General features: G+C 45.8%; 2 protein-coding genes across 2 annotated transcripts in view; both read left to right on the forward strand.

Moving 5' to 3' along the window:
* The first annotated feature begins 17336 nt into the window (after window positions 1–17336).
* Window positions 17337–18357, forward strand: LOC144784807 (cilia- and flagella-associated protein 410-like). The gene has a single exon (XM_078663851.1). The coding sequence runs from the start codon at window positions 17442–17444 to the stop codon at window positions 18213–18215; it is 774 nt and encodes a 257-aa protein (XP_078519977.1). The 5' UTR covers window positions 17337–17441; the 3' UTR covers window positions 18216–18357.
* A 782-nt stretch (window positions 18358–19139) lies between these two features.
* ACAD11 (acyl-CoA dehydrogenase family member 11) overlaps window positions 19140–25654 on the forward strand; it is a 377035-nt gene continuing 370520 nt past the window's right edge. Inside the window, exon 1 of the mRNA XM_078663849.1 lies at window positions 19140–19392. Coding sequence (XP_078519975.1) covers window positions 19259–19392 — 134 coding nt within the window. The 5' untranslated portion in view covers window positions 19140–19258. The remainder of the gene's footprint in view (window positions 19393–25654) is intronic.

The raw sequence follows: 25654 nt of genomic DNA on the forward strand, positions 1-25654 counted from the left end.
CTTTTAACTTTATGGGGGACTCTGCTGCATGCCTTGTGATCCTGCTGCCTCCCTGACCGGCTGTTTGTCAGTTCCTATGTTAATCCCTGCTAAATTACTGTGAGCCCAGAAGAGGGGAAGAAAAACTGAACCAATACAAGCCTTTATATTAGTCCAAGTTTTAAAATGCCAGCGAGGGAATATTGTAACCGGATAATGAGACTCTTAAGCGGAGATTCTACGGGACCGGAGGCTGATTTAATCGGCGGAAATTAGTGGTCGTTTGCTGCCAACGATTGGAGGTTATTTTGTTGGCACCCCAGAGTTATCAAAGTCATCAGCACATACGATTGTCAGTTCTTTTATCTACATGGGAAGGTATTATGTTTATTTATTTATTTATTTGTTTGTGCGGTTTTTATATAGCGCGGACTTTTCCCGAAGGTGTCATAGCGCTTCACAATAGGAACAGACTGATACATGAGAACATAACAAGTGAACAAAATACAAAAGCAAACGTTACATTAAATGAAGCAAAAAAGACAATCGTGAGCCAACAAAATACAAGAGCTAGCAAACGGTGCAGTACAGGAGGAAAAAGTGACGTGTGCAGGTTACAAAACATAGAGGTATAATACTGCAATATATGGAGGGCACTCAAGCACAAGAACAAACATTACGTAGGCCATGGTGGCACTTGTGCAGGTATCGAAAATAAAAAAATGTAAGAGGTAGAAAACAGTGTGTTACACGAGAAAGTGACGGGTGCATGTTACACACGAGTACCAAACACAGGAAGAAAGATAATACTGCAATAAATGGCAGACTCTCAAACCACAAGAACACATTGGGAAGACACTTCCATAGTCATGTAAAGTAGATTTTTCTATAGTGAAAGGGCTTCCTTCAGATAATAGAGAAGGCATGGATTACATTTGGAAGTGTCTTTGAAGGAGGAGAACTTTGAGGTTAGTTTTGAAAGCCTGGGAGGAGGTGGTGGTCCGGAGCTGCGGCGGAAGGGAGTTCCAGATTCTCACCGTGTTGCCTGAAAAGGATTGTGCCATCGTTCTTTCCTTCTTGAAAGTGGGAGGTTCAAGCAGGAGATTTTCTGCATTACGTGATGGTCTAGAGCCTCCAGAGAGTTTCAGTTTATTTGCCAGGTAGCGAGGAGAGGAGGCGTGCAAGGCTTTGTGGGTGATACAAGCAGTCTTGTAGATGGCTCTAGCCTTGATTGGAAGCCAGCGGAGGGTGGATAACATTGGTGTGATGTGGTCGCTTCTTTTGGCCCCGTAAATGAAACGAGCTGCTGAATGGAAGACCGATTTAAGGGGGGACAGGTGGGATTTGGGGAGGCCAGTAAGAAGAGAATTGCAGTAGTCAAGTCTGGAGAGGACCAGCGATTGCACCAGGGTTATAAGGTCCTGCTCCGGGAAGAAGCGACGGATTCCCCAAAGAAGGCGCAGATGCGTTTTTTATATAGCGCGGACTTTACCCGAAGGTGTCAGAGCGCTTCACAATAGGAACAGACTGATACATGAGAACATTACAAGTGAACAAAATACAAAAGCAAACGTTACATTAAATGAAGCAAAAAAGACAATCGTGAGCCAACAAAATAAAAGAGGTAGCAAACGGTGCATTACAGGAGGAAAAAGTGACGTGTGCAGGTTACAAAACATAGAGGTATAATACTGCAATATATGGAGGGCACTCAAGCACAAGAACAAACATTACGAAGGCCATGGTGGCACTTGTGCAGGTATCGAAAATAAACAAATAAGAGGTAGAAAACAGTGTGTTACACGAGAAAGTGACGGGTGCATGTTACACACGAGTACCAAACACAGGAAGAAAGATAATACTGCAATAAATGGCAGACTCTCAAACCACAAGAACACATTGGGAAGACACTTCCATAGTCATGTAAAGTAGATTTTTCTATAGTGAAAGGGCTTCCTTCAGATAATAGAGAGGGCATGGATTACATTTGGAAGTGTCTTTGAAGGAGGAGAACTTTGAGGTTAGTTTTGAAAGCCTGGGAGGAGGTGGTGGTCCGGAGCTGCGGCGGAAGGGAGTTCCAGATTCTCACCGCGTTGCCTGAAAAGGATTGTGCCATCGTTCTTTCCTTCTTGAAAGTGGGAGGTTCAAGTAGGAGATTTTCTGCATTACGTGATGGTCTAGAGCCTCCAGAGAGTTTCAGTTTATTCGCCAGGTAGCGAGGAGAGGAGGAGTGCAAGGCTTTGTGGGTGATACAAGCAGTCTTGTAGATGGCTCTAGCCTCGATTGGAAGCCAGCGGAGGGTGGATAACATTGGTGTGATGTGGTCGCTTCTTTTGGCCCCGTAAATGAAACGAGCTGCTGAATGGAATACCAATTTAAGGGGGGACAGGTGGGATTTGGGGAGGCCAGTAAGAAGAGAATTGCATTAGTCAAGTCTGGAGAGGACCAGCGATTGCACCAGGGTTATAAGGTCCTGCTCCGGGAAGAAGCGACGGATTCCCCAAAGAAGGCGCAGATGGTAACGAGCATACTTTGCAATGGAATTGATGTGGGGGGGTTAGATTGAGTTTTTTTGTCGAGGATGACACCCAGGGATTTTGCGCTGTCGGCAATGATGGGTTTAGTGTTCAGTAGATTCAACTGATCCATCCATGATTGCACCGGGGGAGGAGAGATTGAAAAGGAGAAGAGGAGGAATTCTGTTTTGGAGGGGTTCAGAATCAGTTGATGAGTAAACATCCAGTTATGAATGGAGTCGAGAGTAGAGCTTAGGATCGAGAGATCGTGAGTAGAGGCAACCTTGAGGTACATTTGAGTACCGTCAGCATAGAGATGGTAGTGGATCCCGGATTTACTTAGGAGATTTCCTAGTGGTTCTAAATAGAGGTTGAACAATGTGGGTGCAAGTATAGAGCCTTGAGGAACACCTTGACCTACCGCCACAGGAGATGAAAGACTGTTCGCTATTTTGATCATTTGTGATCTATCAGAGAGGAAGGAGGCAAACCATTTAAGCACAGTGCCCTCCATGCCCATTCTCTGTTTAAGAATGTTGAGGAGGGTGTTGTGATTGACAGTGTCAAAGGCTGCAGAAAGGTAAAGGAGAATTAGAAGACAGGACCCCCCCCCCGAGTCGAGGATCCTCAGAGCGTCATCAACCACTTGCAGTAGGGCTGTTTCAGTGCTGCAGTTTTAAATGAAGCCAGACTGGAAATTGTCAAGAAGATCATTGTCCTTGATATGACGAGAGAGTTGTTTCGCTACACATCCTTCTGTAATCTTCGCAAGAAAGGGTAAGTTAGTGATGGGGCGGAAGTTGCTGAGGTCAGACGCATCAGCAGTTGGTTTTTTAAGAGGCGGGGTGACCTGCCCAGTTTTGAAGGAGACAGGAAGGGAGCCTTGATAGAGGTAGAGGTTGACCAGAGTGGTCCAGTAAGAGAGGGAAAGGGTATAAAAGTCAATGGCAATGGCGCTGGGGATGGGGTCCAGATGATGGTTGGAGGGCTTTGTTTCGCGGATGCACTTGAGAAGGGCATCTTCAGATATGGGGTCAAAGTTTTGCCAAATGGCTAAGGACTTGCACTCCTCTGGAGGGGTAGGATGAGCGACCTAATCCACAAGAGATTTCACTTTTTCGTCGAAGAATATAGCGAAATCCGCTGCTCTCTTTGCAGAATCCTCCAACTTGGAGGAAGGGCGGGAGCGGTCAGGACTCTTGATGAGATCGAATAGTTTTTTGGGTCTATTTTTGGCTGAGTCAAGGAGCGTTTTGAAGTGCGCCGCCTTCCCAAGGAAGATGTGTTTGTGGTACTTGGATCTTGCTGAGCGAAGCGAGGACAAGTTATCGGTGGAGGGCACTTGCCTCCATTGTTTCTCCAGGAATCTTAGCTGCTTCCTTTCTTCATAGAGGGATTTGTTGAACCAAGGTGCTGAGGGGGTGGGCCTTATGGGGTTTATGCCGGTATTTTTGTAAGTAACTTGCCCCAATACTTTTGGCAGTTTGTCCAATTCAAAACACTTTGAATTTTCCTCAACTGCTCCATCGCGAGCATTCACCACATTGCGGCAGCCCTACCTTTCTTCTATGTCACCATGGCTTCTGTTATGCTGCTGATCATTTCCGAACGCCTTACAGCACAAATGTGCCTTGAGCCTTCTTGCTCAACATCAAATTACGTGCCGCCATTTTAAATGTTCGCATTATTTCCCTCGGACCTTTCAGAGTATGGAAAAGTTTGAATTTCATCAAAGCTGTTAGATATCCCGCTGCAACTACTTTGTGCATTTACTTTCAAGCATACTTTCGTACGCTGATCACACAATCCACGTTTGAGGAAAATCGTTATATAAAAGAAATATTCTCACAACAAGGTACTTTTGACTCATTCACTGAAGTCTGCCAGCTTTCCATATATTCTGCCACTTATCTTCTTTCAACCATCCACGCCTTGGATTCTCAGGTACAATTTTCGAGTACCGGTGAAGTTTTCTCAAGATGATTGCATATTAGAAAGTTCTGTAATGCGTTTTATTTATACAGTTTATTGATTTTGCTAAACTAAATTTGCTTTGTGCGTTAATGTATTTTGAAGTGACATGATATTTGGCACATGGATTCGTCATCTAAATTGTCATTACAGGGTAGTTTATTTTAAAGTGCTTTGCTTGTAAGTTGGTTGTAAAGGAATTTACATTCAGGTATATGTTATGATAGCCAACTGTACACTCGTTCGAAGATCTGCCACTTTGCAAGTTTCAGGAATGGAGTTTTCATTATTTAAGTTATACGTTAGACTAGCCTACTGGCTATGTGACCCACACTTATGTGTGGATATGTCACCTTATTTAAGTTATGCATGGTAACAACCTAGTGACTATGTGATCTTCCACCTTTTGTTGTAATTATTTGCCCGTGGATTGGTCACCTACATTTTTAGTGCATTATGTTTTATTTTAGTTACAGTGCTATGTTATAGCACTTTGAGCATGTGACCTTCCACCTTTGTTTAAATTATTGCCTGTTGTTGGAAATGGGGGTTGCCCAAGTCTCAAAGGGGGTAGCATGGCATCAAGCGGGCAGGCCAAACTTCGAGGACATGTGAAGCACTCACGCAGTACCCTCAGTCAACACACCAGGCACACCACAAAAGAGGCAGGACACCAGTTTGAGTTGGAAAAAGATACGTCGTTTAGTAGGGTTTCCAACCTGCAAGGCAAAAGAATGCAAAACAGTAGTGTCACACAGGACGCCAAATGGCGCCAGAGCCAAGTGAATAAAGGGGGGAATTATTTACATAAGAAGTAGTCCATGCTGAAATAAAGAACAATTGTGATTAAATAACAGTAGACCTGGGGCCAATCTGGCGGGGCCAACTCAGGCTCTCATCCTTAGGGAGTTGGCTGAAATTGTAAGTTGCAACATTAGCGTAAGTACACCTCATGCGTGACCATACCAACCCAACCCCTGTTAGGGAAAGAAAACATTAGGGCATCACGGCATAACATGGGCAGGAACACCTGCAATAAATCAGCCTATCTGGCCCATCAATCTGGTACATAACAAGGGCCTGGAATAACATCAGGCCAACCCGTTGACCAACCTAGGCGGAATATACATCACCCAGCATGATATCAGGTAGGGGCCCTCCTCCTAGATCAGGAACACCTGTCAGGACTCAACTAGGCTCCCTTTACCATCACTAAGGGGTATCAACATCAGGGTGTACACAGCAGTCAACCCTCCTTACTTCGGGACTCCCTTAGACATTTCCTTCCTCAGGGTACCTTAATAACTGGGGACCTCAGGGCAACCCGTTCAGCAGGGACCTATATTTGCACTAAGCAGACCCCCCAGGATATAGCGGCATGGTTTAGCAAATTTAGCGGCACAAAAATGAAAATTTAGCGGCACAAATATGGAAATTTAGCGGCAATTTTGCGGCATTTTATTTGGCCATTTTTCCTACAACAAACACATATATCTTTGTTTTTTTAGTTATTTAACAGCACGAAGCTATGTATATTTGTTTTATTTACAATGTAGACACTTTGTTTGGTTTGATTGAAATGTAGATTTAACATACGTCCGGTCCTACTCTTGCCATGCCGGACAACCTTAACCCTTGCCTTCTACTCTCGATCCCCTCGCTCACCCTACCACTATCCTTCAAAATGGTGCGGCCCGGGGCCCCTGAGAGTCAAGTTCGAAATGGTGCGGCCCGCGGCCCCGGCCGTCACCCGTGTATTGGTGCATACCAGACTTTTTCTCCTGGATCACTTCCCTCATTTGGCTCCGAGCCACTTTTAGTGCATTAGTGCATTAGTGCATGAGGCCTTTGGACAGGTCTCTTGCTGGCGTTGGCATGCACATATTGCATTTCGGAGCTCTCTGAGTCTCCAGGGCCCGTGCCTCCCTTTTCACAGTGGATTCACGGCAACAGTAATAGACGCCCAATGATTCTTGCAGTGTGGGGAGAATTATACCGTTTAATGTGGGGGATCATAAATTCTTGTTACTATATGGCCCCACACTTCTAGAAGTGCCTAATATGGTCTCTCCAATGCAATACGTCTTGCAACATCACCAACAGTGTCAGCATCCCAGTAGGCTGATGTCTCATATGGAACATACATACCATATTCATGTCACCTCCTGGGATCGTCGTCAAAAACAAATTTGCCAGAGACCCTAAGGTCTTCATTCCTTTTAAATGAGTTCATAATAGTTTTTGCCAAGACGTTTTGAAGTTTAAAAAGCAGGTCCGCTTTGCATACAAAAAAACCTAACACCTCCTTGAAGCATATGCTAAACATGAAAAAATATATTAATTTCTCTAAACATTAAACACATTTAATGTGTGCTGCACAGTATAGCACACAGATAATGTGTGGAATTGTTAAGAACAGTCTATGTATAGAGTTTTGTACTGGAAAAGGGGTGCTTTCAATGCAAATCAATGCGAGACAGCAGCATGCTCAAAGAATGTGCACTGCGTTAGGCAGCCTGTATGTGCACCAGCAATAGGCAATTGTTTTGTGAATATAGCTCTAGGGTGCTTTCTTCCCGTGTGTAATGCAGTGCTAGTAACTTTGGTTGCTGTGCTAAAAAATAAAACAATCTGCCCCTTAGTTTGCATGTCTGGCCTGCAACCCTTAACCCTTGCACTCTCAAGCAGATGGTGACTATCCGATTGATAATTAATCTATCTGTGTCACTGCTCTCGCCTCATTCACCTCACCTCTCCTCTCCTTAACACTCTCCTTAACCTCTCTTTCTTTCTCTATGTACCTTCACTCTCTCCACCTCTCTATTTTAGCGTTCTCTACCTCGCCTTTCTCTCTCAATATACCGCAATCGACTTTAACTCCTTCAGCCTCTCTATGACCTTGACCTTTTCACCATCACTCTGTGATTACATCTTGATCTCACTCTCAATTCTCTCTACCTCAACTCTCTCTACCTCATTCCTCTTCCTGTGACATGCTGCTCGTTTTCAGCCTGACTTCCCTGTATCTCTCCCCATCTACTTCTCTTCTAATAGATTCTCATCTCTATTTTTACCTCAACTCTTTATCGCTTTGTTTTTCTCGCTACAACCTTATCTCGTTTTATATCTCTCTTTCAGCCATTTTTCTGTTTCGCCACTCCCCATTTTTCTTACACCTTTCTCTACCTCATTCCTCTCATTACCTGACCTCACTCTACTCAGTGGTGTAACATAAGCCCAAGGAGCCCCTGTGGCGCAGGTCCCTGAGCACGAGGGGTCCCCGCCAGCACAGTACATGGACAGCGGGCCCCTAGCCTGGCAGCTCCTGACTGGGTCCATGGGTGAGGGGGCCCCCTACGATTACTTTGCAGGGCCCCCCCCCCCAAGCTTTGCTACGCCACTGAATGTCTGTGCTCATTCCCTCATGAGTTGTGCCCCCTCCTGCCTCAAAGATTTACCTCATGAGCCTGCCACTTCCAAAGCCCCCTTGTCCTGTCCTTTTTCTCTGGCTGGTGCTGTTGTCCCTCGCTGGCCGCAGTGTGCTTCGTTTTCAGGTCTGAGCACTTTTTAAACTCTCAGAATAATCTGCTGCGTAATTCCATAAATAACCACTTGATGGCGATATACTAATATCTATTATGGAAGAATGACCAAGAGATTACGAGCAAAATGTTTCCCCACATTTAACATTTCTGTGCAATCGAGAACGCAGAAATAAATCCCAGCATGGATTCACATTTTTCAAATTTCGCGGGCCGTTTTGTAAAAATCGCAGCATTTTTACAAAACGGCCGATTTCGCGATTTTTTTGCAAATCGCGAAATCCTGGAGGGTCTGACTAAGGGAGAATAAAACTCTCTACCCCAAAATATGCGATAAGGACAACCGGCTTGCTCCTGAGTTGTCTAGAAGGACAGTTAGGTACAGGCGATGTAGGGCAGTTCAATACTTCTCGTGCCCAAGTTGCAGGTGCCCTCTGCCAGACGGGCCGCCTGATAAAGTAACACAGTCCCTGGGGCGGGCACCGGCAATGTACCCCGTTGCCCTCTTTATCCCCCACACAGTTAAATGTAGGCCCCACTCACCGGGCTCAATAGGTTCTGCGGGGCGTCCTTTGGGGTCTCCTCTGCAGGGGGGGACCAGGCACCGACAATGTGCCTCGAGGCCCCCCTTTCCGCGGCGTCACCCGGGGCCCAGGGGTTCCAAAACGGCCTCTGGACGGCCACACTCGCCTCACCCGGGCCTCCTGATCTCACAGGGGCCTGGGGCTTCAACACGGTGTCTGGGCACCCGTGGGGGAAGCCTGCCTGGCTTTCCTCCCACGTTACAAGGCTCCTGCAGCCGGGTTCGTTGGAGGGGGCGGGGCTGGCACCGACAATGTGCCCCGGCCCCTCACTTAGGACCGCAGACCGGCGGGGTGGCCTCCCGCTCCGGTCGCTCCAATTCGGGGCTCCCCATTGACCACGGGGGCCCCGCACCAACACTTCACCTGGGTCCCCTTCCCTCACGGGGACCCAGGGCTTTGCAAAGCTCTTCTCTCGCTGGCGGGCCGGCACCGACAGCGTGCCCCGGCCCCGCCTTCTCCACCGGCCCCTCGCGTGGGGCACAGACCGGCGGGGTGGCCTCCCGCTCCGGTCGCTTCTCTCGGGCCTCCCTCCTCGGCACGGGGGCCCCGCAACGGAGCTTCACCCGGGTCCCCCTCCTACCTCACGGGGACCCGGGGCTTCGATTCCCCTTCTCCCGGCCTTCCCGGCCGATAGCCAATCCCTGCGCGGCCTTCAGGGGTCACGGCCGCGCAGGCCAATCAGTGCGTGGCGGGGGCGGACCGATGACGCGGTCAGGCCCCCGTCACGTGACGAGGTAGACGGCGGCTTCAGGGCCTAGCGCGGCCCTCACTCCACTTCGGCGGCCCTCTCCTGGCACCGGGGGCCGCCGCAACGAGGCCCACAGCAGTGGGGGTGTCCCACACACGCCGGGCCGCGGCGGTGATTCCCAGCGGCGATAAGGGGTAGGCTCCCTTGTAATTAATTAATTATATAGCGGACCGCGCGCTGGAACGAGGGTAGGCTCCTCAGCGCTATTCCTCCTCACAGTTTCCTCAGCGCCTGCACAGCGCGATTCTCCTCAGCAGATGGCGCTATTTACAGCGCACTGCTCCTTACACAGCTGGCAAAGGGGGCCACAGCTTCCTTGGGGGCACCAACCTCCCCAAAACAGCGCTTCCACAGCACAGCGTCCAGCAGGTACACCTCACAGGGGCTCAATCCTCCCCAGGCGGCTCCACCCGGCCCAGCACTTCCAAGGGGGGCCACAGCTCCTCCAGAGGGGGTAGACAGTCCCACTGCAGTTCCTCAGGGGCAACTCCTCACCTCCTGGGGGGAATCCAATTAGCTCCTTCCCTTCCCAGTGCTCTTTCAGCGCGGCGCTGGCATGGTTCAAGATCCCAACTGTGACAGGGACCTAGTCAGGGGCCCTCCCTTGTCAGGGGCCCATGGGGACAGCAGAGGGGGGGGGGGGTTCTAGGGGTGCAGGGCCCAGCTCACAGGCCCATGTGGCGGTAGCACCTCACAGCAGGTCCCCTCTCTTTCTTGTCCCTGCGCTGACTGACTCTCTGGTGACACTTCTCCCTATTTATACCCTCCTCCCAGGCAGTGCCAGGACCTTCTAGAATGTTGGCACATCCAGCCTAAACTGGTTCTAGGGGAGGGGGTGAGCACCCTGGGTGCCAGGCTTTCCCTCCAAAAGCTAGGGGTAGCTGGGTAATATTATCTAGACCGCTGACCTATGTCAGTCCAGTGGCAAAACCCATGGCCATGGCATCCATTTTAAAAGCAATACATTTCAGTCAGGTGCAGTTTTAAAATGGGGGTGCAGTTTTAAAATGGGGGATTTTACAAGTGCTCACATTATGTCAGGTAATTACATTTTCACAAGGTGTCTCACACCACTCATGGCCTATACAGGTTTAATCCCATGGGGGAGACAATCTAGATGAGGGGGTCAAAAGCGAAAAATTTTGGGGGGAAAAAGGCCAAGTCCAACACCTGTGGATTGTCAAATAAGGTTCCCACATGTTATTTAATCTACAGCACTTTGTTCACAAGTTTCTGTATGGGAATCGTTATTAATTTTAAAGTATTTGTTGTGATAGCTTTTAGCCACGATTTTCTGACAGTGTGTTTTTCACTTTCACATGGTACCTGTGAGTGACTTCACACCTACTTACTCTCATATGGATTTATTTTAATGGGTGTACCTTCTTGTGCTTTTCATGTTTGCTCTTTTCTTTTTAAATGGTTGACGTTCTCTGAATTCTATCTCCATGCTAGTCTGGCCACCTGGTATGTCCTGTGGGTAACTTAGACGTAAATTTCTTGTATTCTTTCTAAAAATTTAAGTGCAAGATTTACGTTTATTGAAACCATAGTTTGACATTTGCATTTCTTTATTTGCTTTGTAAAGGGGGAAGAGGTGGTCATGTGTCATGTCATTCTTTGTTAATTTGTTTATTGCATTCATTTATGGATTTATTGTAAGTTTCAATTTTGATATTACTATGCTCTCTATTTCTATTATTCATTTGTTGTGTTCCTTAAAGGGGGAAAGTGTGTTGTATCTTGGTTTAAGTGCAATGCATCTTCTCTGTTTATCTGTCTTGCTGCTCAGCCAGTGTGGATGAACAGTGGAATGTTGATATGTGTGATGAGATGATAGAATGTTGAGGATGCCTGGTGGATGAGTGTCAGTTGAGAGATTGGGCTGAGCAGCAAGGGAGCTGCTCCTGGTGGTGTTTTTATGATTCTATGATTCTGACCTAAACTTCATCAATAAACGTACTTAATCGTCATACCTCGGCTACATCATTCATCTTATTTCAGTCCCACCACTGATAATACTATCAAATTTCTAGAACACATTTTTTTACTTGAGGGCTCTCCCAAATCCATTGTTACCGATAAGGTACTTACTTTGAATCCCAACACATGAGCAGATTTCTAGAGCATCATGACATTCAACATTTTAAAGTAGCTCTATATTCTCCCTCATCCAATGGTCTTGTGGAGAGGGGCAACAGACTTGTCAAAGAGTGATTCCAAACTGCTATTTATTCAGGTTTGGATGTTGGGGAATATCTTAAAGATGAAGTGTAGTCCAATAACACTACACCCCATTGCACTACTGGAGTTGCACCTTTAACCTTACTTAGGGGTAGTTCGGTGCATTCCAACTTGTTCCCCACATGGTTATCCTGCAAATCTGAGTGCAAAACTGAGTTGTTTGATTTTCTCAAAGCCAGAGTAAAAAGTAATCAAGATGCCAAGAAAAAGTCATTTTGATTCGAATAAATATTTTAACGGTGAAACCTTGAAAACGGGTGAATGGGTTTTAATCAAGAAACCGAAGAAAGGATTGAAAGGCACTTCTAGATTTTCCTCACCTGTGCAGGTTTATTAAGTAAGCAAATGTTCAGCTCTTTTGGTTAACAGAGGATGGTGGAACAAATGGAATTTAGTTCTTCTGTCCAGCACACTAGCTGACATTATTATGAATCATCCTTCTTACATTGCAGATCAATTACAATCCTATAGTTGGTTACAGGATGTTAGTGTTCCAGAACTTCAAGGGAATTCCACCTTGCCCGCACTTGCTCTCTCTTCCACTTCTGGTGTTACATCTGGCAAACCCGCACCTGTTCTCTCTTCCACATCTGGATTTACATCTGGCAAAAATGATGCTCGCATTAGAAGATTCCCTGCCAGATTTAAAGATTATGTTTTGGATTAACTTGTTACTTTTTCCTCGTCAGACTTTACAAACTGTTTGTTTTTAACTTTCATGTTCTTGTAATCTCTGATCCAGGGGCGGCTGGTGACATTTGAAAGTGGTGAGCATAAACTAATTTGCATATTGCACCGCAGCGAGCAAGCGCAGCGAGCGAGCGAGCCCGAACCACCTTGCATCCATCCATACATCATTCATGCATCCACCCACCCACCCATCCTGCATCCATACATCATTCATTCATGCATCCACCCATCCATCCATCATGCATCCACCCATCATGCATGCATGCATCCATCCATCCATCCACCCACCCATCCTGCATCCATACATCATTCATTCATGCATCCACCCATCCATCCATCATGCATCCAACCATCATGCATGCATCCATGCATCCATCATTCATGCATCCACCCACCCACCCATCCTGCATCCATACATCATTCATTCATGCATCCACCCATCCATCCATCATGCATCCACCCATCATGCATGCATCCATCCATACATCATTCATGCATCCACCCATTCATCCATCCACCCACCCACCCATCCTGCATCCATACATTTCATTCATGCATCCACCCATCCATCCATCATGCATCCACCCATCATGCATGCATCCATACATCATTCATGCATCCACCCATCCATCCACCCACCCATCCTGCATCCATACATCATTCATTCATGAATCCACCCATCCATCCATCATGCATCCACCCATCATGCATGCATCCATCCATACATCATTCATGCATCCACCCATTCATCCATCCACCCACCCACCCATCCTGCATCCATACGTCATTCATTCATGCATCCACCCATCCATCCATCATGCATCCACCCATCATGCATGCATCCATACATCATTCATGCATCCACCCATCCATCCACCCACCCATCCTGCATCCATACATCATTCATTCATGCATCCACCCATCCATCCTGCATCCATACACACACACAGCACGAAGCACCCCCGCCCCCCCCCCCACACACACAGAGCCCCCCACGGAACAGAGGGCAAGGAAATCGGGAGAAACTCAGAGGGCAAGGCAAAGGAATGCAAAGAGGGCAAGAAAAACGGATTAAAAGCGGGCAAGAAAAACGGGAAACATAACATTGCAAAATAACCACAGAGCCCCCTCCCCCCTGCCCCCCCCCCCCACACACACACACAAAGCACGAAGCAAAGGGCAGTTCCACTGGGACTTAACTTTGAAAAACAAAGCGCTTTAATGCCTCATCAGGGGAAGCAAGCGCTACATAAATACAATTGCAATTCCCGCCAGGTTTGAAATTATGCTTTTAAAAGTTACATTTAAGAACGGCCGCTGTGCAAAATAACCACAGAACCCCCCCCCCCCCCCGCTTCCCCCCCACAGAACAGAGGCCAAGAGGATCGGGAGAAACTTAGGGGGCAAGGCAAACGAATGCAAAGAGGGCAAAAAAACGGATTAAAAGCGGGCAAGAATAACGGGAAACATAACATTGAAAAACATAACGCATAATGCTCTGTGGCCTTACCTGGCTGTACGAGCTCCAGGCTAGATGAATTTAAGAGTGGAAGTTACGTTACAGCGGCGGCCATCCCTAAGTCACAGAGTGATTGGCCTGCACGTGGACCACTGGACCAGCCAAATCCTGGCGCTGCATACAGCGCCAGGATTGGCTAGGGGGGCACCATGTCTGCTCGCCCAGTCCCCTTTGCAACCCCGGGGGCTGCGGCCAGCCCCCTGCTCCTCTCTCTAAGGGGAACGTGAGCTGGAAACCCATCTGCGCTGTCGTGACCCGACAGTGTGGGCACTGGACAGTGGGGCATTAGGACCCTGTGGGGCCTCAGGCAGAGTGACCAAGTCACCGGACACCAGATCCGGTGACGGGGACAGGAAGGGGACACAGAATGGCTAGGAGGCAGATGGGGATGGACGTGCTGACCAGCAGCTGACCAGATGATAACCCGCTGTAATGCGCAATGTAAATAAAGGAGTATAAGAAGAAACTGTGTCCCGTGTATGATGTACCTCCCGGCGCACGAGCAGAACACAACAACTGGCGACGAAGGTAAAGAAACGGATCGACGCGTGGATGAAAGTGCTTCCAGCAAGTACACCATCGTGAGAAAAATGAATAAAGGTGCTCACCCTGGATGCGCCGCAAGAAACATGGAAGACGGAAAGAGCGACGCGGGAGCCCACCAAACAGCGACAGGGGAAAGATGCAGCAGATGGTGTTAAGAGCTAAGACCAAGCGCGGGCCTTTGAAAACAAGGCGCGAGGTCCCGGGAGAGCTCAGGAGTCTCGGCGGCCATCACGAAGTCAGGCGGCTGAGCCAATTAAAAAAGGGAAAACGAATGAGGAGGCCATCATGAGGTCAGGAAAAGCGAGATTTCGATCGCGAAATCTCGCGAGATAACGGCGACATTTTGAATGGGACATTGGAGAAACAGGCCATAAGGAAAAGAGGGGCTGCCATTTCAAGGCCAGGCGAAGTGAGACAACATTGAAAAAGAGACAATTAACCACTTGGCTGCTAAGGGGTGTGCATGTAGGTCCATTGACTTTCCATTGAAATCAATGGGCCCTACATGACGAGTTACCCTTGTCATTAGCACTGAAGGGGTTAAAGAACACGAAGAGAAAGAAAGGCAAAGAGAGGCAGAAAGGGACTAAAGACCCCCACAACAAAAACAACATAGAAGAAAAATAAGGAGCAAAAGAAGACAAAAGAGAAGAAAAGAAGTACACCCAAAAGCCAGAAACAGAGAAATAAAAGGCAAAAAGTAAGGAGAATAAAGAGGCATAATAAGAAAAGGAAGAACAAAGACGAGCAAAGTAGTGTGAGAATGACGGCGGACATTTGAAGGGGACACTCAAGGAAAGGTCATAGAAAAAGGAGAGCAGCCATTTCAAAACCAGGCAAAGGGCAAAGAAGAAGAAGAACACAAGACAAGGTGAATTAAGGAGAATGCGAGCAAGAAGAAAAGACAGGAAGAAAAAGAAGACAAAAGAAGAAAAGGAAGATAAGCACGGAAAAGGTCTGAAAAGGGAGACAAAGGAAATTAATGTCTTGATTGAAGAATAAAGGAGAAATAAAAGGCAAAAGAGCGATAAGGCAAAGGAAGATGATGGTGCAATAAGAAAAGAGATTACCAGAGAATAACAAAAAGACAAATAGAGAAAGAGAAAGAAGGAAAGAATATATACACATATAAGAAAGAGAAACAAGAGAGTGGAAGAAGCCAGAGAAGGCTACATAAAAGACAGAAAAGAGACCCAACAAAGAAAAGAAAGAAAAAAAAAAGGAAAGAAAGCAGAACAACAAAGAGAAACAAAAGGACAAAGATTACACAAGGACTAAGAAAGAGCACAGGAGAAGTTACAAGGAAATAAAGAAAATAAGAAAGAAGAAAGAGGAGTAAATAACGAGGAAAGAAGGGACCAAAGAAAGAGCAAAAGAAATGGAGAGCCTAGAAAAGGCTACAAGAGAAGGAGAATAAAAGAAGAAGAAGAAAAAAAAAAAAAGAGGACACAGTTTCTTCTTATACTCCTTTATTTACATTGCGCATTACAGCGGGTTATCATCTGGTCAGCTGCTGGTCAGCACGTCCGTCCCCATCTGCCTCCTAGCCATTCTGTGTCCCCTTCCTGTCCGACATGCGCATGCGCGGGCATGTTTGTGCCCAAACATTCGCGTGCGCAGTACTGCTGCAGCTGAGTGGACTGTCACTCAAGCTGCAGCAGGCCCAGCCCCCCCTTCGCACTCCGGAAAAGTCGGGTGTCTCCCGCATTCCCGGCCGGCAGGTAGCGCAATCATTAAATATTTGCATTTTTATTGTAGCGACGACGCGGTGGGTCCATGGGGCGTAAGGGACTTAGGGGGGCTACGCCCCAATGGACGCAACGCGTCCAAAGTCTGATCACTTTTCATTTTTATTATGGTTTGTATCATATGTTGCTTGCTATGTTCTAATGTTTTCTCATCCGTTAAGGAGAGAGATATTGTGATATTGTATTTGTTCTTGTACACAAGACGGAAGCATGCAGGTTTCTCTTGAGGACTCTGCATGCGACCTCCTCGTAAATAAACTTGTTTGTATGCAACATCGTGCCATGCTCCATGACGTTTTCTGTTTGCGGATCCACATGTAACGATCATTATCGTTCTCGCATCCGCAGCAGCAGGACGTCGTGGTCAGAGCCGGCTTTAGCGCTGGTGGGGCCAGGTGCAACAATCATTTTTGTGCTCCCACACCCCATGACAACCTCCTTTAGATTCTCTCACTACCACAAGGCAAAAGTGCCCCTCATCTCGCCAATAATAGTTTATTGCTAAACACGCTCACCCCACTGAGGTCAGCACTGCCCTAAAGTTCTTAATTTAACAGCATGGCTCCACTCCCCTTATGTGCCTCATATGCGCTCCTCCTGCCCACTATGCCTGTCTGCGCACAGTGAAGAGGAGTTTTATATCACGCCACACTGCCTGTTCAACTGTGCCAAACCTTATCCGAGCAGAGTAATGATTCAAGAGGATAGTCCTGTATTGCTCAGATCCTTCAGATTTACTCAAACAATGTTCAATTCCTTATGCTGAACATTGTCAAACACTCACTGTAGTGATGTCTTTAATGGATTGTAGAATGAATCCATGAATGTTCCACATTCTGCATAATTGTATGTGAAGATTAGAATGTTACACTGAGTTCAGTTGCTGTGTAGCCGTCTGCTTGTGATCACCTTTCTGCCTTGCAAGTTGCAGTTCCGAGGTTGTCAATAAATCATCTTGGAAAGAACATCTTTCCTTTCACTACACTCGCCCAGTCACAGATAGGAGTGTCATGCATGCATGAGCGCAATGTGTATTATGAAAGCGTGTGTTTATTTTCACTGTAACTATATCGAACAGTCGCCTAGATCTTAATATAATTCTTGTGGCGTTAACTTGGAAAACTGTTATACTCGGAACTGCTGTAGACATTAAAAATCGAACTTTTCTTTCTTTAGTCCTTCTTTCATTTTTGAGTTAGATGTCATCGATGTTTTCATTTCCGTGATTTTGCCCCGGAAACGGAATACGGGCTAGCATGGCAACCTGCTTTTTGCGTTCCATAAACATGGCGGCCATTTAAGAGGTTGTAAGCGCTGCTCAATAACGTCTAGATATTAGTGAACAAGCACGAAGATGAAGCTAACCCGTAAGATAGTGCTGTCACGCGCCAAGGCATGCGAGCTGGAGAGCGTGAGAAAACTGAACTGCTGGGGCAGCCGGTTAAGCGATATCTCCGTTTGCCGAGAGATGCCCAACATCGAGGTGATCACCCTCAGCGTCAACCAGATCGCCAGCCTGCAGCCCCTCAGCCAGTGCCAGAACCTGGCCGAGCTCTATCTGCGAAAGAACAACATCCAGAGCCTGCATGAGATCTGTCACCTGCAGGGGCTGCCCTGCTTGCGGGTACTTTGGCTGGCGGAGAACCCCTGCTGCGGCCCGGACCCCCACCGATACCGGATGACGGTCCTGAGGACCCTGCCAGGTCTGCAGAAGCTGGACAACCAGGCCGTGGGCGAAGATGAGCTGGCCCAGGCCAAGGAGGAAGGGGACCTCCTGCTGCCGCCTTCTGCCAGCCTAGGCAATGGTTGCCATCCGACGCCCGCGGTTGCCACAGACACGGAGAGCGACCTGCTTAACTTCAGCATGGAGGAGACCAACAAGATCAGGGAGCAGCTGGGCATGAAGCCCCTTCCCCGGAACAAGTTCTCTTCTTTTGCGTCCCCAAAGCAGACCGGGAGTGGCACCTGGAAGAGAGAGGGGGATAACGTGGTTAGTGCTATCCTGCTGCTGCTGCAAGAGCTCGACAGGGACGGACTGCAGGCCGTGCACCAGACAGCAGGGGACATGCTGCAGGTGCTGCAGCAGAATGAACTTCAGGGGGAAACGCAGGAGCAAGCAAGTGCCTGACAAAACGAGTAAGGCGGAGCTGGTTGGGAATGTTATGAACTCCGTGCAGTGGACAGGAAACCGTTGCTGAAGGGCAGGAGGAATGGCAAGGGGATCATTGTGCCTTACACTTTGGCATGGGCTGGATGTGGACTGAATTCGGTTTTCTGCAGCGCACACCACTAACCAGGTGAAGAATGTAACCGGAGGGACAGATGCCTTAAATGGTGTTTTGAAAAACACTTCGGATTATGTTTTACAGACTGTAGAACACCAAAAAAGCAGATATCCTGCAATTTCGAGCAGATCAGTCTCTGGCGAATATACATCTGAAGTTGTCCAATACAAGCTGTCAAATTACGCATTTAGCCCCGTTTTGGTGCACTCTGGTTCACCGAGTCCCACATATCCTAAGCATCTCAATGGAAACTAAAAGAAGATAGCTAGAGACATTCCACCCGTGAGGATCAATGTGTTGATAAAACTCCAATCGTGCTTTATTCCGTGAGGAAGATCCGCTTGTGGTTTGGGTTAAACATAACGGGTGTTTTTAGCAAAAAGATAAGGTGATCGTTTGATGTAAAATTCACCGGAAGACTCCGAATTAAGTTATTGTTGTAAAACGCTTCTACACCCCAGCTTAGCTTCCAGCCATAATTTGTGCATTATATACAGTTGTAAATACTTAATGGAAATATATAACAATGAATGAACTCGTCGTGCAGCTCTTTTGTTTAGTCCGCAGGAGTATTTTGTAATTTCGTTAGAATAAGCGGTTTAATTAAACATGTTTTCGGTGTAGTAGCATTGATCTGCCACCATTTTAAGATGGCCGTCTCTCTGTACATGAAGCTGCGCCAGATGTTGTCTTTCCTGTATTTCCGTCAATTCGTGACGGTAGCCTTGGCTTAATGTCTTATGTTGCTCCTGTAGCGTCCTTACTTGTTGCTTAGGTTACGGCTGAGGGACTGGAGGGTGAAATGCGCATGCGTGCTGGTAAGTTCTACGGTGCTTTAAAGAAGCATTGGACTTCGCTCTACTGTGCTGATCTGTAGCTGGTCGTGATGGCAGACACTGAGTGCGGAGCTGTGCGGGAGCAACACAGGTTCAACCAACGCGCTCTGGAAACATATCTGGGAGACCGACTACCAGGCTTCCCGTCCGACTCGCCGCACGTCCTGACTGTTAAGCAGTACAGGTAATTATTAGGACTCCGGGTCCAAGGAGCGCCTGTGTAATATTCTAGGCTGCGCCTCGCACCTGTCGGAAAGTGCACTGGACAAGCTCTTGCACTCTTTGACAACTAGACGAACGAATTGGCATTACCCTTCAACCTCAAATTGCTACAATAGGGCAAGCGTTGTATAATATTTGGATATTCCGTAGAGTTCGTGTAACCCCCGCCCTGTGGCTATCTTCTGAAAATAAACGCCTCCTTGTCTGCAGCAGATCGAGGCAGCTGAGCTCATTTTCAGGCGGGGTTACTCAATGCTCAAATCCAGCTTAGGCTGCACGTTGTCTGAGAAGTGTCTAATGCCACCACAGTACAAAAAGAGCCAGGCAAAAAACAAGATTACAAAACTTAAACATTTAAGAGTGTAGCTACCATGAGGCCTTGAAACAAGGTGAAATACACAGAATGGAGCAGGGTTTTTAGTGTGGGGGGACTAACAAATTCATATAATCGTATTCAACAATGGATAGAAACATAGCAAAACTTATTGTAGGCAATAAACATTTAAGGTAAAAGGGCAGGACAACCACTCAGGAATTCAAACTTGACCTTGAGGCCGAACATAGATTCATGCTGTAAATGCATTAATCTACAGAGGCACCACATCCTGCTTATGCAACATGCTTTCTTTAATGGAGTGTTAGTCTGAGAGAGCAAGTGTGGTAATGTAAATAGCACATGGTGACCTATACTTAACCCTTCTGGTCTGATTAACCAAAAGGAGAAATGGGTCCTGGTGGCCTATCGCTCAGAGGGTCTCGAATGAGGACAAGAGACAGCGTCTCGAATGAGGACAAGAGACAGCTAGAATGAGCCCACACAGGCCCTTAGCGGACACATTCCGAATGGACCCACATAAAAATAACATATACCACCCTGCTGTTTATTATTGAGATTAAAAAACAAATGTTTCGCTTTTAAATATAGTAAGCATACACTAAATTAAATTGACATATAAATTGTGTTCCCCCTCCCTAGTAAAATGTCTTTTAAGTTCAACCTGATGTTTCCGACAAGTGGTGGTAAAGCATTCTTTATTACATCTGACCAGAGCTCTGTGATTAACCCACCCTCCTTTGGCAATATTATCTCTTCTTGCTAGACTGATAATGAATGAATTTCTTAGTGTCGTGATCAGCAGAGGCAGACAAATGAATACCGCAGATGCCAGATAACACAATGTGGGGCACAGCAGCGTCATGCTATTTCTTTTAGCACCCACTGGGAGCGCAAAGGGAATGGCTGGAGGGAAGGGTGTTTCCAAATATCCTTTTGATTATACGCAAAGGGGAAACACGGACAGAACTTCCTAAACATTTGAGTTCCTGGGAAGCGGTGACATTCTTTAACAGTAACTGACTCCCTGTCGTGTCCGAAGTAGTGCAGCAGGGTAACTGCCAAGCTCTGTGCTTGATAACAGCTTGAAGTGTTAGAAGAGATGTGAGGTGCATGCACAGAAACACGCGTGCTCAGATTCTGCTAATATTTTCCTATGCGGGGCCTGGCAACTCAAGAACGGGCTAAATTGTTAATACTCTTTTATTCATGCGTCTTAATGTATGAACAGTTTTTATTGCATCTTTTATGATACCTTGTATCGAAATAAAGATTTTTGAAATGAAATGAACGGGCTAAACAAATATGCACAAAAGAGCATCCGGGAAGTCCAGGCGATGAGGGGAAAAAAAGGCACATGCAAAATCGCAGATGCAAAGTGAAGTCCTGAATAAAAAAAAAAAAAAATATATATATATATATATATATATATATATATATATATATATATATATATATATATATATATATATATATATATATATATATATATATATATATATATATATATAAACAAAAATGTATATATTCATTAACATTTTAACTGTGCCCGCAAAGTGGAGCTGCATCTCATCACTCAACGTATTCCGACACAGTGTTTGGCCACGGATGATTGCTGACACCCAGCAGCAAAGTTTAGGTACCCTCGGATCATGCAGTTCAAAGTGAGTCTGCCCAGTTTCAAGTCGAGCTGAAAAAGGTGGCACGTTGGGCCCAGGAGGCCTTTAATACAACATTCTGGGACCTCCTCTTCCTGTTAGATTGCCTTTTCCCTTTTTGTGGAAGGCCCAGTACTAGGAGAACTGCCATGCGACTCATGCAGCATGAGCAAAGTACCCACATCTTCTTGAGACACACGAAATGCCATGCTTAGCCGGGCCATCAGTGAGTATTGTGGTCCGCAGCATGAAAAGAGAGCCCTGTAGGGACCAGTTTCACTGGCCATTTTTAGGTTTCGCCTGAGATAGCGCATGTAGTGTTGCAACAATCTTTTGTTACCCAAAAAAATAGCTTAAAACGGGCTTAGAGTACTCCCAATACTTTATTAGCTTTTACGACTCTCGCTTCCTTGCTTCTTCTTGCTGCTTCCCTCTGGGGCTTCAAGTTGGTTGCTGCCGAGGAGCACGGACAAAGTACAGCTTCCTGTCTGCGGCCTGTGTCCTTCCACAGACTGTGTTTTTAAAAACTTTTTTTAACACGCTTTATAAGAGTGCATGTCTCTCCAGTCCCTCCCACCTCTCATGCTCTTGCAAGAGCACCCCCCTCCTGCTGTCTGTTGGGTTGTTGCTCCCTCATGTCGTTTTCTCCCCCTCCAGCCCGACTTCTGATGATGTCTGTTGTGTTGCTGTCACCGCCTAAATGGTTCGCTCTACCCCCTCCATCAGTCCTGTTTGCCACAAAAATAGTTCTCGTGTATGCAAGTGCTATTTGGCTTTAATGTTTATTTAGACCTCTTCCACAACAGTGAGTGCTGCTGTACAATATGGCTAAAAGGAAAAATAATATGATGCGGCCAATGATTGCCACATCCTAGTCCCCAATCAAATAATGAATTCATCAAGAGGGGAAGAGAATGAAAGAAGATGGGGAAATAATGGCAGTGGGAAGAAAAAAAAGAGACACAGGAAGGGAACAAAGTTACATAAAGAAGGGAGAAACAGTAAAGGGTGAAGGAAAAAAAAAAGAATGGAGACAAAGCAAAAGAGTGGAACGGAGACCTACATGTTTCGGCTTTTATATAATGAACAGTTTTACAAAGCTTTATTAACAAATACTGAACTGAGACAGTAGGTGCAATAGCAGGGCAGGTTTCCTTAAATGAATGTCGCAGTAGAGTAGCTGTTCTGGTGGTTTATCAGTCTGCCCATGACTTTTTATGTTGATGCTAAAAAAAAATGAAAAATGGCGAAGCAATTAAATCATGAATTCATTTTGAAATATAGACCTAAAACAGCAGAAGCATGAAGAAACTGCTAAAAAATATGAAAGCTGTCAAAATAATTTCTAAATATTTATTAAAGAGCGCTGAGGCAGGCCAGTAAGTAAAGGCGTTTATTAGTTAATATAAATCACAAACATTGATAAAAACATACCGCACAAATCATGTACATAAATGAAATCTTGAAATGAGTTTGTCGATTGTGATAAAGACACTCTCTCCCATAGACGGCAGCCCTTAATGCAGGATTTGCTAGGTCAACAATAAGCAAGTCTAGCCTTAAGTGCAAAAAAAATGCCTTCACTGTCATTTAACCAGGATATCATTCAAACATCTGTTTTTTTGGTGCAAAAAGCTTTATGGCTGCAAAAAGCAAATTAACGTAAAGTTAAAAAATGCGAAACATTGATATCTAAAACAGGAAAGGTCTAATCATGTGCAAATTTACAGCGAAAGTGCTGAAATACAACCAAGTAACATTTGGACATCGGGTTTTGATGAAAAATTGCTAGGGCAGCCATAACCAAACCGGACCTAAAGTGCCAAGCATTGAAATTTTAGACCTGAAGGGCATAAACAATGTGCAAATTTGCAGAGAAAGTTATGAACTTTAACAAGGGTAAAATTTGGACATCAACCCAGAGGCTTAAGTGTATTACAGAGTTACAAAAGAATATGAAAATTGTGTCACCTACCAACTCTTGACTCTTATGGAACAGAAAAATGTAAACAAGTGGCTTGTATTTTGTTCTGATTGCAATTCTAGTAGTAAGTAGCTGCATATCTGGTTAAAGGTCAGTTTTCACTTTTTAGCCTACTACTCATTACATTCTGGGACTTGTTTCTCTTTTTAGATTAACATTATAGACCGAAACATCGTATCATGAAAAAATATTGTAGGTAAAAAGGAAAGACTGACCGATTTGTGGACACTGGGTCGAAGTGGGAACATCAGCAGTGTAATATTCTCTAACTTACACAGATGTGGTACTTTCAAGGCGGCGGCTACAGCAGATCAAGATTCACTTATACACAGAATAGTTGCAGTCAGTGGTTCCAGTTATAGACATAGTTGAACTAGGGAGTGGCTGAGGGCGCCCAATAAAGTACATGGCAAGGGAAAAACTTTAAAAATACATAAAGAACGCTTAGCATATGTGTGTGTATATATGTATAGGTATATATATATATATATGTATAGGTATATATATATATATATATATATATATATATATATATATATATATCATTGAGTTTTGGCAGTGGATAGACTGCTTGATATAGCTAGTAATCCACTTGCTGGTTGCGAGTCTAGCATTTGTGCTTAGCATTTTGTAGTTCACATTGTTTAGGAATTCAAAATGGAGAAATAACACACCATGGCCACTGAGACACCAAGAGAACTGTAGTGGGGGGGGGGGGGGGTTGGAGTTATTATTGGTTATGTTTGCTTCCATACCCCTCCTGAGGCAAAATCACTTTTCTGAGTGGTCTGGTGCATTATTTATATAGCGCTTCATAACCCAGGCAAGGTCATGCAGTGCTCAGATTTTCTTTGGGTTTCTAGGCACCCTTCGGATTTTATAGTGGAAAAAGGTGTTTTTCAATTGACTTATATAGGATTTGTTAATTCCAATGGGTGAGGTATGACCAGGGCCACTGAAATTATGTGGCACTTTTTTCATAATTTTAGATTTGCCACGTAATCCATCATCAGCATGATCTGAGTTAAAACGTGACTAAAAACCAAGTAACAAGTGTTGCCACGCAGTGGAAGGCCCCTCGTGAAGCTTGACTCGTCACTTTTCTGTTACTTATTGTAATATGTGGGAGTTAAAATGGTACTAATGAGGTGCAACCTATGTTCAGACAGTGCTAACAAGTGTTGAAATGACAAAATACTGAAGTAATGCTATCACAAAATGTGCTGTTATCGCTGCATTGTTTAGTCAACCCTGCTATATGATTTAGCCCTCTACTGCCCCATAATTCAAGTGGTCCTGTATGACCATGTGGAATGCATTGACTGTCACTATACACATGAAGGGGGAGGGTATGTTACCGGTCTATAGTATACAAGTTGTTGGTGAGGCATCAAAGCCACATTGTTGAACACATCTGAAATATGTCTAGCTGTGAAAGCCTCATTTATATTGTGTCCTTATTCGGTCTCGCCTGAGGTAGCTCATGCGCTACTCTGCGAGACATTTAGTAAGTGGGCTTTTAAAAGCGCTACCACAGGCTTTTGCTGGCCTAGCGCTTACGCGCTGCTGCCAGCTTTCAGCACCCAAGGCGCCATCTGGAGTGCAATCACTTTCGCTGCTGCTGCGCGCGCGCACCACTCGCTTGCTTTTCTTTTCTTTTCCTTTTTGTGCGCGATCACGCACACAACTCGCTCGCCACTTGCGTGTTTTTTTTTCTTCATTTCTTCTTTGCGAGCGCACACACAATTCCCGGGCTTGCGGTATCACAAGGCATAAAGCATGCGCCGCCTTTCTTTTCTTATGCACGCTGTGGCGTGCTCCATCCTGCTTGTTTTTTATTTCGTTCATGCTTGCTCTTTGGTGCTGTTCTGCTTTGGCTCCCAGTCATCGTCGCCCTACTATCACCTCCTAGCGGTCGAGTATTCAGAACCATTTTTGTATGATGCGAGACTGTAAGGAGCTTGCCTCACAATTGTGTTCCACTTGATGTGCCGATCTTTCACACCCCCCTGCCCCACCAGCACCACCAACTCCCGCTGAGCAGCGAGCAGCCTTGAAGGACCCTCTGCTTTCTGTTTATCCTTAACCACGCCCACTCAAATCTCAGAAGAGAGCAGCTTCTTAGCAAAATATGCAGATAATGAATGTTTCTGAGGCTTACTGTGAGGAAACAGAGTATACGTTAAAATCCTTAAACACATGTTTAAAGAATGCTGTTTAACAAATACAAAATTGGAAAACCTACTGA

Source organism: Lissotriton helveticus, chromosome 10, assembly GCF_964261635.1.
Source record: "Lissotriton helveticus chromosome 10, aLisHel1.1, whole genome shotgun sequence".
Lineage (NCBI taxonomy): Eukaryota > Metazoa > Chordata > Amphibia > Caudata > Salamandridae > Lissotriton > Lissotriton helveticus.